General features: G+C 52.3%; 5 protein-coding genes across 5 annotated transcripts; 1 reads left to right on the forward strand and 4 right to left on the reverse strand.

The window, feature by feature from the left end:
• Nucleotides 1-1,031: 1,031 nt before the first annotated feature.
• Nucleotides 1,032-2,847, forward strand: LAESUDRAFT_727831 (Formate/nitrite transporter). Its single transcript, XM_040909302.1, has 13 exons — nt 1,032-1,199; nt 1,257-1,393; nt 1,496-1,538; nt 1,589-1,655; nt 1,710-1,763; nt 1,826-1,880; nt 1,943-2,024; nt 2,087-2,119; nt 2,175-2,201; nt 2,259-2,286; nt 2,340-2,389; nt 2,440-2,465; nt 2,525-2,847. The coding sequence occupies exons 1-13, from the start codon at nt 1,086-1,088 to the stop codon at nt 2,745-2,747; spliced, it is 939 nt and encodes a 312-aa protein (XP_040762391.1). The 5' UTR covers nt 1,032-1,085; the 3' UTR covers nt 2,748-2,847.
• A 674-nt stretch (nt 2,848-3,521) lies between these two features.
• LAESUDRAFT_715449 (acetylornithine deacetylase) lies at nt 3,522-5,053 on the reverse strand (the record flags this gene model as incomplete). The annotated part of the gene is made up of 4 exons (XM_040907151.1): nt 3,522-3,707; nt 3,804-4,276; nt 4,331-4,532; nt 4,568-5,053. The coding sequence occupies 4 exons, from the start codon at nt 5,051-5,053 to the stop codon at nt 3,522-3,524; spliced, it is 1,347 nt and encodes a 448-aa protein (XP_040762392.1).
• Nucleotides 5,054-5,528: 475 nt separating this feature from the next.
• Nucleotides 5,529-6,245, reverse strand: LAESUDRAFT_760939 (phosphatases II; the record flags this gene model as incomplete). Its single annotated transcript, XM_040912831.1, has 2 exons — nt 5,529-6,116; nt 6,171-6,245. The coding sequence occupies 2 exons, from the start codon at nt 6,243-6,245 to the stop codon at nt 5,529-5,531; spliced, it is 663 nt and encodes a 220-aa protein (XP_040762393.1).
• A 3,512-nt stretch (nt 6,246-9,757) lies between these two features.
• On the reverse strand, nt 9,758-11,393 carry LAESUDRAFT_727835 (dihydrodipicolinate synthetase). The gene is made up of 5 exons (XM_040909303.1): nt 11,113-11,393; nt 10,684-11,049; nt 10,542-10,632; nt 10,300-10,486; nt 9,758-10,243 (listed from the first exon to the last, which is right to left on the reverse strand). Exons 1-5 carry the CDS (start codon nt 11,231-11,233, stop codon nt 9,953-9,955), a joined length of 1,056 nt encoding a protein of 351 aa, XP_040762394.1. The 5' UTR covers nt 11,234-11,393; the 3' UTR covers nt 9,758-9,952.
• Nucleotides 11,394-14,196: 2,803 nt separating this feature from the next.
• LAESUDRAFT_814014 (uncharacterized protein) lies at nt 14,197-16,393 on the reverse strand. The gene is made up of 2 exons (XM_040914552.1): nt 15,530-16,393; nt 14,197-15,474 (listed from the first exon to the last, which is right to left on the reverse strand). The coding sequence occupies exons 1-2, from the start codon at nt 16,116-16,118 to the stop codon at nt 14,411-14,413; spliced, it is 1,653 nt and encodes a 550-aa protein (XP_040762395.1). The 5' UTR covers nt 16,119-16,393; the 3' UTR covers nt 14,197-14,410.
• Between the last annotated feature and the right edge of the window lie 645 nt (nt 16,394-17,038).

Below are 17,038 nucleotides of genomic sequence, written 5' to 3' on the forward strand. Positions count from 1 at the left end.
TCCATGCCGAGCATGCACATTACATGAAGATAAAAATGCCGTAATGGAGCGCGGTCTTGGAAATTTGCATTCCGACGCTAAAGCTGCTATTTTTACGACATCAAGTCGTTTCGATGGACCAGTGCTCTCGATCGCACTTTTGACTGCCAAGCTTCATTCCAAGCATCAAACTCTTTCAAAAGCAAGATTCTTTGCCATGCTGTGTCTGACTCCAACGTTCAACTGTTTACGCTGGATGTTGTGTCCTGGAATGCTCCCAAACGACGTCGGCCGCCTCTTAGGCTGCGCCACCAGTCGGTCTTGTGCCTGAACGGTCTTGTGATTGCCCGGCGCTGATGTTTACTCGACAAGGTTTGGCCTCCGGATCTCGTGGATGGCTTTCATAGCAATCCTTTGCGACAAGAAATCGAGAACTCAGGAATTTTCGCGAAGGCGGAATTCAGCGCGGGACGTCAACGAATGCGGCATGGGTCTTGCCATAGGTAGAAGTTCGACTGTAGGGAGAAGACTCGAAAACACAGCATCTTTACCATGTCCCCGCATGGATCTCAGATACAGATGCCCACATCCGGCCTATGTCTTTTTTCAGATAGTTTCTCCCGTACCCCGCATCGCTTGACGCTCGGAGCTTATGAATGCACAGTCTCAGGATTGGTCACATTGAGCTGCTGGCAGGTGTGTGCCGCTGCTCACCGAGCGAGCTGGCCACTTATCTGTTCTCTCGATATTGAAAGGTTATAAGTCCATCGTCGGATGCGTGGTGGATGCCTTGCGGCAGCGTGGAGGCTCTGCAGGCGAAGGAAGCGATCTACTCGCCAAAGTCGGTAGTTCTCACCGCCTCGCTACACTTGCTGTCGAAGTCCAATCCATCAGCGCGGGGCCTGATCGGGCAGAATGCATTCCTTCTGGCGGCCGCGTTCCCATCTCTCAGCTGACGTGCTAGTTGCATTCGTCGCTATCAAACCAAAGATTGAGCGCTTTCCCTGCACTACAAGTATCAGGGTCCCCCGAGCGTGGGCGTCGCGGTGGCTCCTTTCCCTTGTACGCCGTGCCCCCTTCGTGCATCCTTCCTGGCGCCCTCCGTTATGACGAATTTCGACCCTCCTAGTACCCTCAAGCCAGCTCAAGTAGCGGTGGCGATGGTTGAGCATGGCATCGCTAAGCACAGAACGCGAGGAGATGTGGTCTTCCTCAAAGCGGTAAGTCGTGATATTCCGTTTTGTCTCTCTGAAGGAATCCATTCACTGTTTTTGCAGGTTCTTGCAGGTGTCATGCTGTCGTTCGGCGGTCTCCTCTCAGAGATTATCTCAGGTGGCTCAGCAGGAATCACCACCAATAACCCCGGCTTGGTCAAGGTCTTGGGAGGGGCAGTGTTTCCCGTGGGTTTGATAATGTAAGGCGGCCTTCCTAATGCGCAGGAGCCCGTCCCTGGCATGGGCTAGCGTGGGCGTAGGGCGGCATTGCATAGTGGGACGAACTAACGTACGATTGCCAGGATTGTCCTTCAGGGTCAGGAACTGCTGACCAGCAACATGATGGTAAGCCCAGATATAGATGCATAGACACGCATGCTGACATTTGTGACCAGATATTTCCAATGGCCTGCTTGAAGGGTGCAGTGCCTTGGTGGGGACTTCCATGGAATTGGCTTCTCGGTGGGTCATCTAAGCAGCTGCGCTTCTCAGCGCTTCTGAACATATTCCGAATAGTCACTTTCGGCAACCTATGCGGCAGCCTCTTCTTCGCAGCTGTCCTTACAAAATGCGAGCACCTCATGCCAGCGTGGACTAGCGAGGATTGCTGATAGCCATTCTTCATCGTGCAGATAGCGGCATCATCTCAACAGAGCCATACATCAGCTATGCACAGGACTTCGCACTGTGAGTCAATTCAGCTGCTTGTTTGACTCGTGCTCATATGACACGTTCTCTCTCACCATTAGACACAAGGCAAAGGAGCCGGAATGGTACCAAATCTTCCTCCGCGGCATTGGCTGTAATTGGCTCGTCTGCGTAGCAGTTTGGGTAAGTGTTTCACTGTATGGATGTTGTGAGCATGTTCTCAATAGAGGCATCTTTTCACATAGCAAGCTGCTGGAGCGCGTGATACGCTCTCAAAGGTCCGTTCTGCAAATAGCACATCTCATAGAAGGCAGGCTGACTGCAACTGCACAGATTGTGGCTATATGGATCCCGATCATGGTAGGCTTTGTCATGTAACTGCGCGAGAACTGCACCGAAGTTCACTTCGTCTTATAGATTTTCGTCTCGGCAGCATTTGATCACGGTAAGAATCCTTCTCGTCGGCCTTGCGAGTCGATTGCTAAGACCTTCTACTAGTGATTGCGAACATGTTCTCCGTCCCATTGGGTATCATGTTTGGAGCTGACGTGAGTAACGTGGAAATGTTCTCGGGAATATCTGCTGATCGCTCCCTCAGTTGACGGTGGCCGAGTACATTCGAAAGTACGTGCCAAGGACACGCTGTCAAGTCGTCATTTATATTGACACGTTGTCCCCGAAAGGTCTCTGATCGCTTCGTACCTCGGGAACATCGTCGGCGGGCTGATCGTCGCACTGCCCGCCACATACTTCTATCTGTCCGATTACAGCGGAGGCGGCCTGCGCGGCGTGGAGGAAGGCGAAGTCCTGAACGATGCAGCAATTGTCAACAGCGACGAGGATAGCAGTCGAAATGGGAAAGGGCGAGAGGAGGCGTTTGAAGTGGTCCCTGGGAAGTCCGCTTGATGGATTCTCTGCGTATTAACGTACTGTAGTGTAATATTCGGCTATTATTCGTGTCCTTTGTAACAGCGTGTACCTTGACGACCGTTCTACGTAATTTCTCCGGCCATCGTGCGACCGTACGAGAAGATTATGTTTCAAATGAGCGGTACCGCAGCTCCCTTCATGTGCGAAGTTACTGAGGTTCTTGTTTACGAAGACTTCGCGACGAAGCATCATCGGAAGCCAGGCCTCTTTTTATCCTCGGATCGTCGGTCGCATTCGTACGGGCATATTTGACATTCGGTTCCCAGTGTCTGTCAGCTCTCTCTGAAAATAGAGCAGCTCTGAGAAACAAGCTTACATTGTGGCAGTCCGTCGTGAATTCCGTACATGACATGATCAGTTAACCGAAGAAACCTGACGCAGCCCGTCTGTCGGCCCGCGAGCCTGTCATAAATTTGTGCCGAAAACCATGGTGGCGACGCGCGATCCTGACGTTCTTGCAGCGCGTGGACTGGGGGCCGGGTCGCTTTTGAGTGAGTCTTCTCGCAGAGATATACATCTGTGATCCGTCAGGACACAGACCCGGTGATAAGGTCAGATAACGACCATGGAGATCCGCGGACGAAACGGAAAGCGGAGACGAATGAGGAAAGACGCGTACGGATCCCGCATGTTTGCCGTGAGAAAGGATGAGCTATCAAAATCGCGAGCTGTATCAGGAACCAAGGATTGCTTCTTCAAAGGTGGGGAAAGCCATTCTATAGAAGATAAGTTACCGCGCGACACATGCAATCAGGCTTCCTGTATTTCATCCACACCAAGAAAGGTAGCAAATGCTAATGCCATGACCTCCATCCCAACCTTGAGCTCCTTCTCTAGGTCTATGCTCTCATCCGCTATGTGAGCCTCGGAGATATATCCTGGTCCGTAGACGATTGTGGATTCTATTGCGGGCCTCAATGAATGGACCAGGAAGCGCTGCGAAGAATGCAGGGAGGACCATGCACATCAGTGGCAAGCAGGACAAATGCGGACGTAAGAACTAACTTAATCATCGCTGCCAGGAGAAGTCACAATGCCTGCCTGTTGGCCCGTCACCACCTTTATGGCATCTTGGAAGATCAGCGAAATGGGCTGCTTCGGATCCACCCAGGTCGCCTCGGTAGCATATTCCTCTTTGTACTCGTAATCGAGCCCCGTGCAATCTTCTCTGTCGTTCATGCTTGTCAGGATATCCATTATCTCTTTACGCGCATTTGCAAGGGTCTCGCCAGGCACGATGCGCCTATCGAAGTGCACGACGGCAATGTCAGGCACACTGTTGATGTTATCTCCTGCTTTGAGGATCGTGAAAGCCAATGAAGCCATGCGCGCTTCAGCAGGAATCACCGACTCGTCGACGCGTGACGCAAGTTTAGGGCAAAGGGTGGTCGTCGCGAGATGCACGAACGTGCATGCGTGATGAAGAGCGTTGATCCCGAGCCCCGGCATCGATCCATGCGATAATCGTCCGCGGAAGGTGATAGCACCCCATATCGTGCCTCGGTCTTGCAAGAAGATGATGTCATTAATGGAACATGAATGTGTGCGAAGCTACTCACGTCCACAACAGACGTTAGTCGTGTTTAGTGGCTCGGTTATTACAACGGCATCGATCTTGTCGGCTCTGATATGGCCCGAATCAACGAGGAAGCCCATGCCGGCATTGTGAATGCCAGTGGTTTCCTCGTCTACTACCCCTGACTGTTCAATGTTGCCCTCGAGGCGAAGACCAGCTCTTTTGATGGCTTCTACTGCGAAGATCTGGGATGATAACATTCAGTTTATCTTTTCAACACCTCGGAGCCGAATTGACATGCCTGAGCAGCAATGCCTCCTTTCATATCGGCAGTTCCCCGTCCGTACATCCTACCGTTATGGACCTCGCCACCGAATGGAGGGTACTTCCAATTCGCCGCTGTACCAATCGGCACGACGTCGAAGTGCCCATTCACATGCAGCGTCTTTCCTTGAGCGCCGTCGCTGCCAGACAGCCTGCCAATCACGTTTACACGGCGCAGACCTTCACCACTCGGTGCGAGGGTCGGGAGCTGATGCACAGGTACCTCGACATATTCCACCGTATACCCGAATGACTTCAGAGTATTTCCGATGAGTTGTGCACATTCGGGATAATTCTTGCCAGGAGGATTGGTGGTGTCAATCTGAATCAGTGAGGCCAGGAACTTTGCGCATTCTGGTAGTAAATCTGCTGCAGCTCGCCGGATAGCAGATACTTGCACCTCAGTAAGGCTCGGCGGCACTTTTGACGGCTCTGCAGGCATTCTCGACATTCAGGTCGCAGGCCAGTGGCACTTCTCATCAGCTTATCGGTCGCAATAAAAACATGGCGTCAGTACCAACTACGATAAGCTACACGGACTGTCACGTTTTTTCAAAAACTGCAGGACCGTTTGTGGCGGAGGACTGCCGCAAAGACAGCCATTTGAAACATGTTTTATACATAGTTCATGTGTAATCAACTGGTCGGAATGGCAATGGTGAACGTCAGGAAGAGTGCTGTCTTCAGCCACCGTAAGTGACATAACAGATATTGTGACTGCTGTCCACGTGATCGTAACGGTCACGCCTGGAAGGTTTTCTTCGTCGAGTAACTCAGTGAATCCCCTTCGATTCTGAAAGTACCGTTTCTTGCCTGCAAATATACTGAGGAATGCCTAGATTTCCAGAGATTATTCTGACATAATGTCACAACAGTTCATTCCTGCTTTTGTTTTTTTTTGCACGCACCGTACACGGTCAAACTGAGTGCCTACGCTGACCCCTACTCCTCAAAATTTGTTCATACGCCTTCAATTGCCGCATGAACGCGCTGTTAGGTCTCACAACCTTCCTTCTTGAGATGACATGCTTGCATGCAATGTCGAACGGCATCTTCTCCACGGCCATGAGATATGCGATCACGACGCTGGCACTCCTGCTCATCCCCCACACACAATGGACCATCACTTGTCCCTTTTGCTCAAGCGCTTGGGCGATCCACTCTACGACAAAGTCCAAGTGTCCGAGAAGTTCCGCCTGGCGAGAATCGTCGATGGGGACCCAGACATGCTGCATTGGTTTTGGGAATCGAGGACAGTCGTGCTTGATCACGGATGCGACGTGGGTGATGCCCAGTCCACGCACAACAGCCGGTGATGTGGCAGTGTAAATGTCGCAGACGAACAGTCCCGGAACGATCTCGCTTGCCTGGGGATGGAAATCGTCCAGTGGCGTCTTCTGTATGCACGTAGCGCGCAGCGCTCGACGCTCAAAGAAGTCGTCATCGAGACTCAGAGAACGAAGCATGGAGACAACTGAGTCTGCGCGAGGAGGGGACGAACACCTCTGCGGATGTAGGTAAGCGAAGTGCTGCAAGTTGAAGTGCCGAGCCACACTGACCTTGGCCACGCCTCGACGGGAGACGGTCTGACCGTCAGAAACAGGTAGGGTCTGCGTCGTATATGTGCAGTCCATGATGTTGACGTTGGATGCACAGAAGACAGAGTGCGAGCATCGTATACCTACATGATGACGGTTTGGATGGCGAGGGAATGATACCTGCGGATGTAGCGGATACGATCGTACTCGGACGTGCCGCGAGTTTCAATCCGGACCAAACTCTCCTCTTCCGCCTATCTCCATCGATCCGCATCCGTTGGAGTGTAGTTCGTTCCCAACTGAGGATGAGGCTGAAAGTCTGAGGTATAGTCAAAGATGGAGGCAGAGTCACGTACGTCCAGGAGAACCAATGAGTGTGATCTCAGTCTCCGAGGTGACAGCACTCTCTTCAATCGGCCACAATTCAAATGACATTTTAAGCCGTGTCGTGCGTTATTTTCAATTCAATTGTAGACAGAACCTTGAGTCACGAGCGGTGCAATCATTGTATGTTCAGTCGTGAATTGGGCCATGAGACGAGCAACCGTCCTTGGAGCTTGCTCAACAGGGAGACGAAAGGATATGCCACCCAGTCAGATTGTGAGGATAGAGCTGTCGACTAGGGCCCATCTTCGTGATCTGGTCATGCATTACAGTCAGTCGATGTCCAGGAGTTAGCAGGCGGATGATGAGAGCGCATTGGTGGCAAACCTCTTCTGCCTTTATGTCCAATATGAGTCACATGTCGATGGTCAGAAATCAAATCGCCAGCCGACCAGCTCAGACCATCTCCGACTGAGTGCCTTTTCGACTAGTGCATTCCCTCATTCTCGCCTACTGGGGGCTATCGGCTGTCCTCCTCCCCGCGTCGTCACCATCATTGACGAGCCTTTCTTGCATCGTCGTTCTAACTTTTCATAATCTGGACAAACAAACGCCGTCGTTGCCAGTCACATCGCATGGCAGAAATATTCGTCAGTGCACCCAGAGCGATCTATCGCCATCGCCAGCACCCCAGTCACAGACCACGCGGTTACTGACGCAGGGGGGATTGGGGCTTGAACAATGCAATGTGCACAGAAGCATCCTTGTCTGCAGCATGCGGTGCGGACGGATGGCGCCCACCTTACGAATCAGTTATCGCATCCATCAATACATTGCAGGGCTCTGGTCGGAGGAAGACGTTTAGGGTTTCCGGTGAGTCATTCTCAATATGACCGTATGGAGGTGGGCAGGCTGCAGTAGGATGGACGGTCAGTGGAGACGGCGATCCATCGATTACTGTGTGGTGGAGCGTTGTGTCTTCTCCTTGGCGGTGGTCAGGCATATAATGGGAGTGAGTCGACGATGGACGGCAGCGACTTACATCCCAACGTCCTCTCCGCTGCATAGAACGCATAGTCCCTCCGTGCATCCTGATGTACCACGAGGTCCGATTGGGCTTTCGCGGCCGGCTAAGGCTCGTCCAATTACCAGGCTGGAGAGGCCTGTCGGAACGGTCTCCCGCCGATCCTAGTGTCGCAGCAGCCCTATCGGGTCCACTCTATCATACAAATTGGTAGGTCAGTTCCTATTTACGAGGTGTAAGCAAACCTTGCAAGATCCGGAGGATACCCGAGATACTTCCACTTAAATTGTTCTATTCTAGATACGTCGCATCGGTCTATGCGGACAAACCGACTTCCGGATGTCTCTACCAGTCTCGACTCTTCCTTCTCATATGTACTGTGACGAACACCCTGCACAAGGGCATTTGTTGCGGTACATACCATGAGAATGGAAGAATCGAGAGCGTTTCAAGGCATCCCGATTTAACCATCGCGATGGATACTCACCCTCATGCATGAAGCATACAGTTCGGAAGACGTATGCGCAGGACTCACCGACTGAATACGTGTCCCGCGCTCACAGAGACACATTCTTGAATTGTGTCCGTGTGAATGCATTCCTCTTCTACTCGACTGTTCCTTTGCCCAGCCGCCAAGCCGAGATGTCACCACTCAAGCTGACAACTCTAACTGTAATTCTGTGATGTATATAAACGCGTGAGGATCAAGTAGAGAAGGCTCACTCATTGGGCTCACCATTCAATAAAGGCAAAGGTAAAGATTAATCAATCAAACAGATGCAAGCAATCCAATCTAAGCTGCGACGAACGTAGTGTGGTATGATTCTTGCCTCCGTTGTGTGTTCTATCCGTTTCCAGTTCTGTTCACCGACACACCCATCTGCAGATTTGGAACGTTTGAACACGTAGGATGTCCGGAATTGATCAAGGCATCACATAGCGACACTTGGTGACACGGTGATTCGCGCGCCGTACTATGAGGGGCGATATACTTCAAGTTGTCCGCCCGGGCGCGCCAAACCGTACATCAGTAAGATTGCCTGCAGTCAGGAAGCGCAGCGAGGAACCGCAGGTGAACGTAAGGATGCGGATTGGTAGCTTTAGGGTCGAACGCTAACGACCTAGCAAACAGAAGGTTCGAAAGTTGGGAGACTTTACGAGTAATGCCTGACTCACCAAAGAGTACTTAACAGCGACTGACGAACGCTCTCCGCGGTGCCGTGTACACACTGCCCAATCCTGACGTGTCAACGTTCAACCATCCGGGGTAGCAAATGTTCCGACCCCCGAAAAGCTTTCCGCGAAGTGTGGTCGTAGGTGAAGCTTTTTCTCTGAAGGTGTGTCTACGAGTCTGATCCTTACGTACGAAGCGCCTCATTGTCACCGCGGCCGTCTAGTGACGTTTTATAAATTCCTCACAACTTTGCTTAAGCGTTCATCAATTGACGATCATTTGGCCTCACGCGCACGCCTGATCCTTCTTATCTTTGTATGCTGCGCAGTCGATTGTTCAAGCTGATCGTGCTTCTGTAAAATAACTAGGACTGCGACTCTGATGGACTTCCGCCGCGTCAGGTGGCGGCAGCTACTCTGTTGCCTCGCTGTACTATCGCCACACGACCTCGTGATTCTGTTGCCCTCTGGAAATTCGAGTCAGGCTGATGTCAACATCGTCTTGCTCAATGTGAAGTACTCGGGGATACAATCTCGCTTGCAAGAGCGCATAAGTGGCGTAGATGCCGCACAGCGTGCAATCCTTAGCCGCTCATCCCATCCTGGACGAAGGCCGGGTTGATCCTGATACGCCTGACGGCCAAGCGACGCTACGCAGCTCTCTTTTACGACCAGTGCAAGGTGTGACGATGCGCAATTTCGCCCCATTGATTGTATATATTTCGGTCGATCTACTCCGCCTCACTGCGCTCCGTGAATACAATGTTGCATATTCCTCGGCAAGCTCGCCCGGAACATCACCATGAGACTCATTGCAATAATTACAGAAGAAATAATTCATGCTGGAGGGAAGGCTAATCTCCGCAACCTGAGTGTGATTTAGCGTTGGGATGGCAGGAGGAAAACGAGGTCGGGGATTTCGTAATTTCCGAGTGCGCGCCGTGCCCATCTTGATCCCAGTTATTCTTCAACGTCAGTACAGCTACAATTCGTCTCTATTGCATCACGCCTTCGCAGCAGCAAAACGCATGATCATCTCAAATGGTCGCATATATATCCGCTACTCATGTTGATCTCGTGTTCATTAGCCGGAACGCAGACATCGGTGCTGCACTGCATTGGATGCTTCCATCGGGCTGTAGCTCATTGTACAGGAAAACGTCTAACGGTGCTGCTCTAATGTTACATGGATCATGCACAGGAGAAAACGTGGTTTTCCTATCGCCCACACGCCGCCACCTCAGCGGCCCACGGAAATTGCTGTAGGCAAATGACCAACCATTCACGACTTCGTCTTTCCGCTCAACTCATGCTCTATCTTCACGATGTCCTGAACATGGGGGTGTGCCCAGAGCGCCTCAAACGCTGCAGGCTCGAACGGAGGCAAAGGCTTGCGCGGAACACCACCGTAGCCGTATATCTTCTCCAGCAACGCCTTTGTGCCGGAGATACTAGCTTTTGCGATGGTGAAATCTGCTCGGCTAACAATACCTTGTACACGCTGTGCCTCCGGAAGAAGGGAAGGGTCCTTGTGCGCAGCCTCAGAGAGCTGGAAGAGCTTCATGATTGTATACTGGGATTATTGGCTCAGTAACTGGAAGGTTCAAGGGACGTGAAGGAGCCACTCACGGGTGCAACGTTCGCCAGACCTGTGATGGCACCATGTCCGTTCGCGTAGGAGGATGGGAGGATGAAATCAGCGTAACCACCCAGCACCAAGAATGGCGCATCAAGGTTCTTCCGGGGATATAGTGATGAGAAAGATGGGTCGGACACGGCTGCGCAGATCCGCGTCAACTTGCCAACGCTACCGCATCTATAAGAATGTGAGCAACAGAAACTAGTGCGTAAACAGTAAAAAATGGACTGACGTGAGCTTGACACCGGCCAAGTTAGGGCACTCAGTCGCCAACTCCGTGATTAGATCAGAATCAAGGTCGATGCCGCCACTCGCAGCGGGATCTGCCCAACGGGTCAACCTCGCTGATCATGTGTGAAAACCGATCAATTCACAGTTATAGATTACGACGGGAATAGGGCTCTTCTCCGCCACCTCTGACCAGAATGCCTTCAATGCCTTCGGGTTACCGGCCAGGACACCGGCATAGTATCCGCTTGCGATGACAATTGCGTAGTCCGCTCCTGCCGACGCGGCCTCCTTGCAGAGCTCGATTGTCTCGCGTGTGCTGCCGGTGCCAGTACCTGAGATGATGGGCATCGATTCGAAGCCAGCATCGTCGAGTGCTTTCCGTGCGGTCTTGATGAGCAGCACACGCTCGCCGTGTGTTAGGTGCGCGCCTTCGCCCATGGATCCTGCGAGGAGGGGCTGCACGCCGGCTTTCGCGCAACGAACGACATGTTCCGCGAGAGTGGTAAGATCTTGGAAACAGATGAAAATCCTCAATCCTCTGTGCGCTATTGAATGACCTGGAGAACACTCACCGAGCTCCTCAGTCTCCGGTTGGTAGAACGTGGGGATAGGTGCATAAATTCCTGGAGTCAGCGGGCGAGAAACGTGTCGGCTGTGTCCGTTGAGTCCATGGTGGATTGCGTGGTCCATCATGGTTTGAGATAAGGAGGTGTCGAGGAACTTGCACACAGGCGGGAAGAATGGTACGGACACCCGAAGTTATTAAGGAAGGGGACCATCGGGAGGGCTCGACGGGCCGCCGGCCCGTCATCTGGGCTTGTCCATCACGTGCCGGGTGATCCGAGGCGCGGCCCGGATTCAGTCTTCCTGCTGTAGACGCCCGCACTGCGCTGGTTCTCTGCCTGAACGCGAAGGCGGCGCGCTATGGGGGGCCAGGTTGGCTACGCACAGTCGGCATAGGCGCCTCGTCTTAGCCGAACACTTTGGAAATGAGATTACGACAGATATACACCGGTTGCACCCGTGAGCATTCTTGTTCTAACGCTCGCAATCCCATGACCCTTGCCGGAATACAAGGGAGGCCGTGGCACTGGCGAACATCGGTGGAGGGATAGGACCGTCTGAGCCTGCACAAGGCTGGGCTCGCCAACAGGACATTTGGCTATTGACTTGTCAAAGGCACAGACATTGAAGGCATCCGTGGAGCTACAAGGTCGATGGCATCTTGCATCAAGTTGCACCGAGAAGGAATGGTCCAGCGTAGATGCAACGTATGTACCAAGGTTCAGAACCGCGTGTTCATTGTTCGAAGAAAACATACCTCGTCTTTTGTTATCAACCGACGAAATGGCTGAAGAGAAGGACACGTACTGAAAGCAGAAAATGTGATATCCTTTCTCTGTTACTACCATCCAAGAACCAGTTAGCGGCCTGCTATTGTATGAGTTGACAGACAGAACCGCTGGGACGCAAATCATGGGACGCACCGGCATATCAATATGCTAGCAAAGCCGACACATACGGGTACTATAACGAAAGCAGTCAATACAGCGGTGTTATCAGTCCTATTCCTAGCCCATCGCTTTTCTTTTGGCGGCCCGGCTCAATAGCCAATCGCAACTGATTGATGTCACCGTCCACCTGCGCTTCACTGAATGGGCTCGGAATGTGTTGGCTTCGTCCCAGGAGAATATGAGATCGTTCGCGGTGCCGCTGCTCCCGAAGATCTAACTTGGCGCTGTTCTCGCCTTGAACATAGGAAGCAGCAGCATCTTCTCGTGCGTGATCTCAGCCGTATCAACTATGGGACTGTTACGTTAGTTCAGGAGCAGATTGATCGCGACACACATCGACCCTGATGAGAGAACGAGGGATTCGCATATAGACGATGTGCGACGCCTTGGGCACCATCGTATGCACCAGTTTCAGCATGCGATCCTCTGGGAGTCAATAAGTCAAGCAAAATGGTGATCGATAGGTGCGAGCTACTGGAAATGCTCGCGCACATTACGACAGGATATAAGAAGCCAAACCTCTTTGCGGAAAAATAAACTGTTCTGGTTGGACGATACTGTGTTTTCCATTCCACCGTTGCGCTTCATCATATAGTCACGAAACTCAATTGCGCCACAAGTTTCAACACAATGTGCACCACAGAATCACCCGCAGGAAGTACAGCGACTGCAAAACGTTAGTAGATGCTAGATTTGTCGTGCGTGAACAAAGGCGTTAGATTTTCTGGTTCATTGTCAACCACTTAATGACCCGCTTACGACTTGCGTTTAAGCAATTGCTGACAAGAATTTCGTACTGATATTTCCTAACGGACAGCCTGTGCAAATATCTAAAGCTTGTTATCATGTTCAGGGTCGTCGTTGCAATCATTGCCGTCGTCATCAACATCCTATCATGGTGAAACGTGTCGGGTCCATTATCGTGGTCGTCTTGCTTTTTTGAGACAGCTTGAGCAGGAAAATTGGCCATCCAGTCCCAGGACTTGACTCAATCAGAGATTTGGCATACTGGTGAGTAGCAAACAGATTAGAATTCAGGGGGCAGCTCGAAGACAACTCGCACCATTCGTGCAGGCTCAGCACTCCAAATCGCAGGCTTCACTTTGCCCCTCTGCCTCTATTCAAGGTGAAATATTCCAGATCAAGCCACGCTGCTGCCAGAAGGTGCAGATAATCATCAGTGCGAGGTGATCACAGCGTCAAATTTGAAGGTGACAAACAACAATGCCGGTAAGGTTAAGAGAGGACGGACCTAGAGGAGAGAGATATGATATGATGCTCTCAAATTTGAAGGATGCAGCGCATTGAGACGCGGAGTCTTTCACTTCATCGAGTCTAAACACGGATACATTCTTCAAATAAAGACACGGAGCAGCAACCGTTAGTGCTGAGACCATCAGGAGAGATACGCAGGGATTTTAGAAGTTTGAAATACCGGGAAAAAAACACTTACGATTGCCGGTACTCTCGATGCATTCTGATGGAAGATGCACTACAGGCAAAGCTTGAAGCCTTTGTCTAGGGGACAGTGTCTGTAGGGTCTGCTTGTCCAGTGAGGAACACGTCAATTCGCAGCGACATCTTCATAGACAGCGTCATTCTACCCGTGAGATAGTCGGGGACAGTATGGAGTCATCATAGTGACAAATAGAAATCCCCATGCATGACACCGTACACGTTGATGGCGAACAGGCTATTCTCCCGGGGTGGATAGGATGTCCGGTGTGTTCAACACGATGCAGTACGTGCCATCATATAACGAGGTTGAATGGGTACAGATCGACGACATGAAGGAAACGGTTCAAAATAACTATGATGTCGCGGTACCAAGTAAATGTTGTCGCGTGGCGTCCTGCACAATCACATGACCGTGACACCCTCCTCTGGTTCCACACCTTGCGCACCTTCCGAGTTTCAAAAATGTCTAAACTCGCCACGTTGTATATGTTGCTGCATCTTTTCATGTATTTATGAGCGAATTGATGTAGGCAAGGGAAGATTCGGACGCGAATGCTGAAACATCCGGTCGGTCATATGACCAGGACGCGTCGCGCTTGTGGCTAACAGTTACCGTTTCGGGAGTTGTTACCACAAGGCAAATGTACAGCAGCTTACCTTTCACAAAAGAAGGTTACACAGAGAGGGAGATGGAATATTATATTATGGTATGGATGCGATGTAGTAGATCATCTAATAGTACATATGTTGCATGAGGGCCGAGGCAAATATTGATATAGAGCCATTCACAGGTCGCAATAAGTTAGTAAAAGTACAGTATGCGGGATCGTACAATGCATATGCAGGTTCATCCCTCCCGTGGCTCATAAGTATCGTGAACATAAGCATGCTCTTCTCGTCAAGTCTTCGCCTTCTTGGCGCGCGTGCTTGTCTTCCGCGGTACAGGCAGCCTCTTGGGCGCGACGTCCGCCTCGCGAGCCTTCGCCGTCTTCACCACGGCGCGACGTGACTTCCGCCGTGGACCCTCTTCCTGTCCCTCCGGAGTCTCTTCGCCATCAATTCCCTCAATCTCGGCGGCCTTTCTCTTCTTCCCTTTGGGCTTCGAGCCGCCGTCCTCTGGGACGACCGTCTGGTCAGAATCAGCACTGTCACTAACCACAGTACTGGAGCGCGTGGTGGGAAGAGACTCGACTGCAGGCGTAGTAGACGGTGCGCTCAGCGCGGCCAGATCACTTGGGCAAGAAGTGTTCGCCGCTGTTGCTGAGGCCAGCGAAGAAGGCTCGGGTGCGGGCGTCGCGGTCCGTTTCTTCTGTACGCGTCTCGAGGAGCGTCTAGTAAGCGCCGGTCTAGCAGTGGCAACTGCTGCATCGACTGATGCAGGGATAGCAGCGATAGCGGCGACCTCTTCGGTGATTACGGACTCGTCATGGACAGCAGGCTCCTCTTGAGTGGGTGCTGATCTAGCGATTTCAGACGGTGCATCGGCTGGTACACATATAGCAGCCATAGAGGCGGCTTCTTCGATAGGGACGGGTTTCTCGTCAGCGGTTGGCTCTTCAACTGTCTCGATATCGATGGCCGCATCCGCGGAAACCGTGGCATTTGCAAGCATGAGGATGGCACTGGACGCTTGCTCGAGAACAGACTCGTTCTCCGCAGCCACAACCTCCGCCTCCTCCACAACCCTCGAGGCCGATCGCGTCCGGACGCGGTTCTCCGCCACCGCATCCTCCTCGCCTAGCTTCGCCTTGTCGTTAGAGGTGGTCGTGCGCGAGCGTGTCCGCGGAGGGTTGACCGGAGCAACTGCGGTCTTTACAGTGACCTTGCGATCCCGGAGTGATCGCTTGTCCACTTCCGAATCGCTGACCAGCAGTCGGAGGAAGTGTGCCCGCGAGAGTGCTATAAGGTTCTCACTCTTGCCCACCCAGCAGACACTCGAGTGGATCAACCGGGGAGTGTGGCCTAAGTGCGCGGCGATGTCAGCGAGGAAGGGTCGATTGAAATACTTGTGACGTACACGAGACTCGCTGCACGACCGCCGCAGTGCGCTCCCTCACGCATTTCCCCCACAGTGCCCAGTGCGCCTGGTGATCGAAGCTGTAGAGCACCTTTAGCGCTGCCAGCGAGAGAATACACGCGCTCTGGAGTTCGTTCAACGTCAGCCCGATGTCCAGCACCGCGCTCACGTCCAGCACCTTCCCGACATTCAGTGAGCCCTTCATGTCCGGTGGCATATGGGAGATAAATGGCGTCATCTCGAGGTGCCCGATTTCCACGTTGTACACAGCAGCGAGGCGCTGGATGTATAGATCGACTAGTGGGTGGTCATCCGTTATTCTCCCATCCTCTAGTATCGCAGGCCTGTCCGCGCTCGAGTACGCTCCCGGGGCGTTGCGTCGTGGCTTCGTGGCGGCGTCAACCTTGGGAGGGCGGGAACCGGAAAAATGAGTTCGTGATGAGATGTTTGCAAGCAGGTCGTCATCCCTGACATAAGAATGGGGGAAATAGGTTCTCGGGTACGACTCCTCGTCGTCCGAGACTGTCCAGATAGATGTGGAAGAGGCGATGCCAGGTGAGCAAGAGCGGAGGCGATCGTAGCGGGACATGACAGGCAGCTCTGAGATGTATGGATGGGGTATAGTAGATGAAGGGATGGATATACTAGATGAAGAGGTTGGGAGCAATAAAGTGTCGCTAATGCCTAATGTGGGGAGGTGCGTGAGGCGGTGGCTGCGCGGTGGCCGTAGGCGATGCTCTGTGTGTGGTTAAGAAGGCCTGCACGAGGTAAATGGATACCAATGGAGAGAGAGTAGGTGAATATGCTGTGTTGATGGTATATGGGAAGAGAGAGAAAGGACGGATAAGCGGCGTGCTTTATGGCCAGAGCGATGTGCCAGTGGCCACCGTCAGATCGCCAGATCGTGCCAGCCACCGTGAACACGTGTTCGCGAGCCGCTTGATATCCGCTCCTCGCCACATGCTAGAAGTTCTGCAGGCACACACATGTTTTACGCGGACCACGGGCGATGATAGCGACGGGGTTTCGAGCACAAAAAACAGCAGCGATTGAGTGGCACTAACCACAGAGCACCAGATGCCAGATCTTCCCGAGATCTAATCTGATCCCGCGATGCTACCACCGCATCAGAGCGCTCGCGCTTTGAATTTTCAACAGGAACGATGACAGGTAAGATTCATTATTTTCGTTCGGCGCACTAACTACGGTACGCACATATGGAAGAGCAAGTCTGCACGCACGCTAATAGCTCGCACGCTTATCCGACCTCCCACTGAAACAAACGCAACGTCCAGAAGCTCATCGCAATAAATCATGATGATCAGTCGTAAATTATAACGAGCACGAATCTAGCTTTCATATCTCCACAACGAACGCGTCGCGCCGCATTGATCAGGTGACCGCGAAAGCAAGCGCGTAGCATCGCTTGTGACTATTTCCGTTACGTCCGTCACGCTCCCGAACGGCTGTCTCTTTCAAAGCAGCAGATAGACACGGACAATTTAATCC

The sequence above is a fragment of the Laetiporus sulphureus genome (genome assembly GCF_001632365.1).
Source record: "Laetiporus sulphureus 93-53 unplaced genomic scaffold LAESUscaffold_31, whole genome shotgun sequence".
Classification (NCBI taxonomy): Eukaryota; Fungi; Basidiomycota; class Agaricomycetes; order Polyporales; family Laetiporaceae; genus Laetiporus; species Laetiporus sulphureus.

Coding starts and splice junctions, on each gene's coding strand:
- LAESUDRAFT_727835 (XM_040909303.1), bottom strand. CDS start 11,233: ATGATGGACCACGCAATCCACCATGGACTCAACGGACACAGCCGACAC. Junction 11,050..11,112: donor ACCGGAGACTGAGGAGCTCG/GTGAGTGTTCTC, acceptor TCTGTTTCCAAG/ATCTTACCACTCTCGCGGAA. Junction 10,244..10,299: donor GTCTGGCGAACGTTGCACCC/GTGAGTGGCTCC, acceptor CAATAATCCCAG/TATACAATCATGAAGCTCTT.
- LAESUDRAFT_727831 (XM_040909302.1), top strand. CDS start 1,086: ATGACGAATTTCGACCCTCCTAGTACCCTCAAGCCAGCTCAAGTAGCG. Junction 1,764..1,825: donor CGCAGCTGTCCTTACAAAAT/GCGAGCACCTCA, acceptor TTCATCGTGCAG/ATAGCGGCATCATCTCAACA. Junction 2,390..2,439: donor GTATCATGTTTGGAGCTGAC/GTGAGTAACGTG, acceptor TCGCTCCCTCAG/TTGACGGTGGCCGAGTACAT.
- LAESUDRAFT_814014 (XM_040914552.1), bottom strand. CDS start 16,118: ATGTCCCGCTACGATCGCCTCCGCTCTTGCTCACCTGGCATCGCCTCT. Junction 15,475..15,529: donor GGTCGTGCAGCGAGTCTCGT/GTACGTCACAAG, acceptor CCGCGCACTTAG/GCCACACTCCCCGGTTGATC.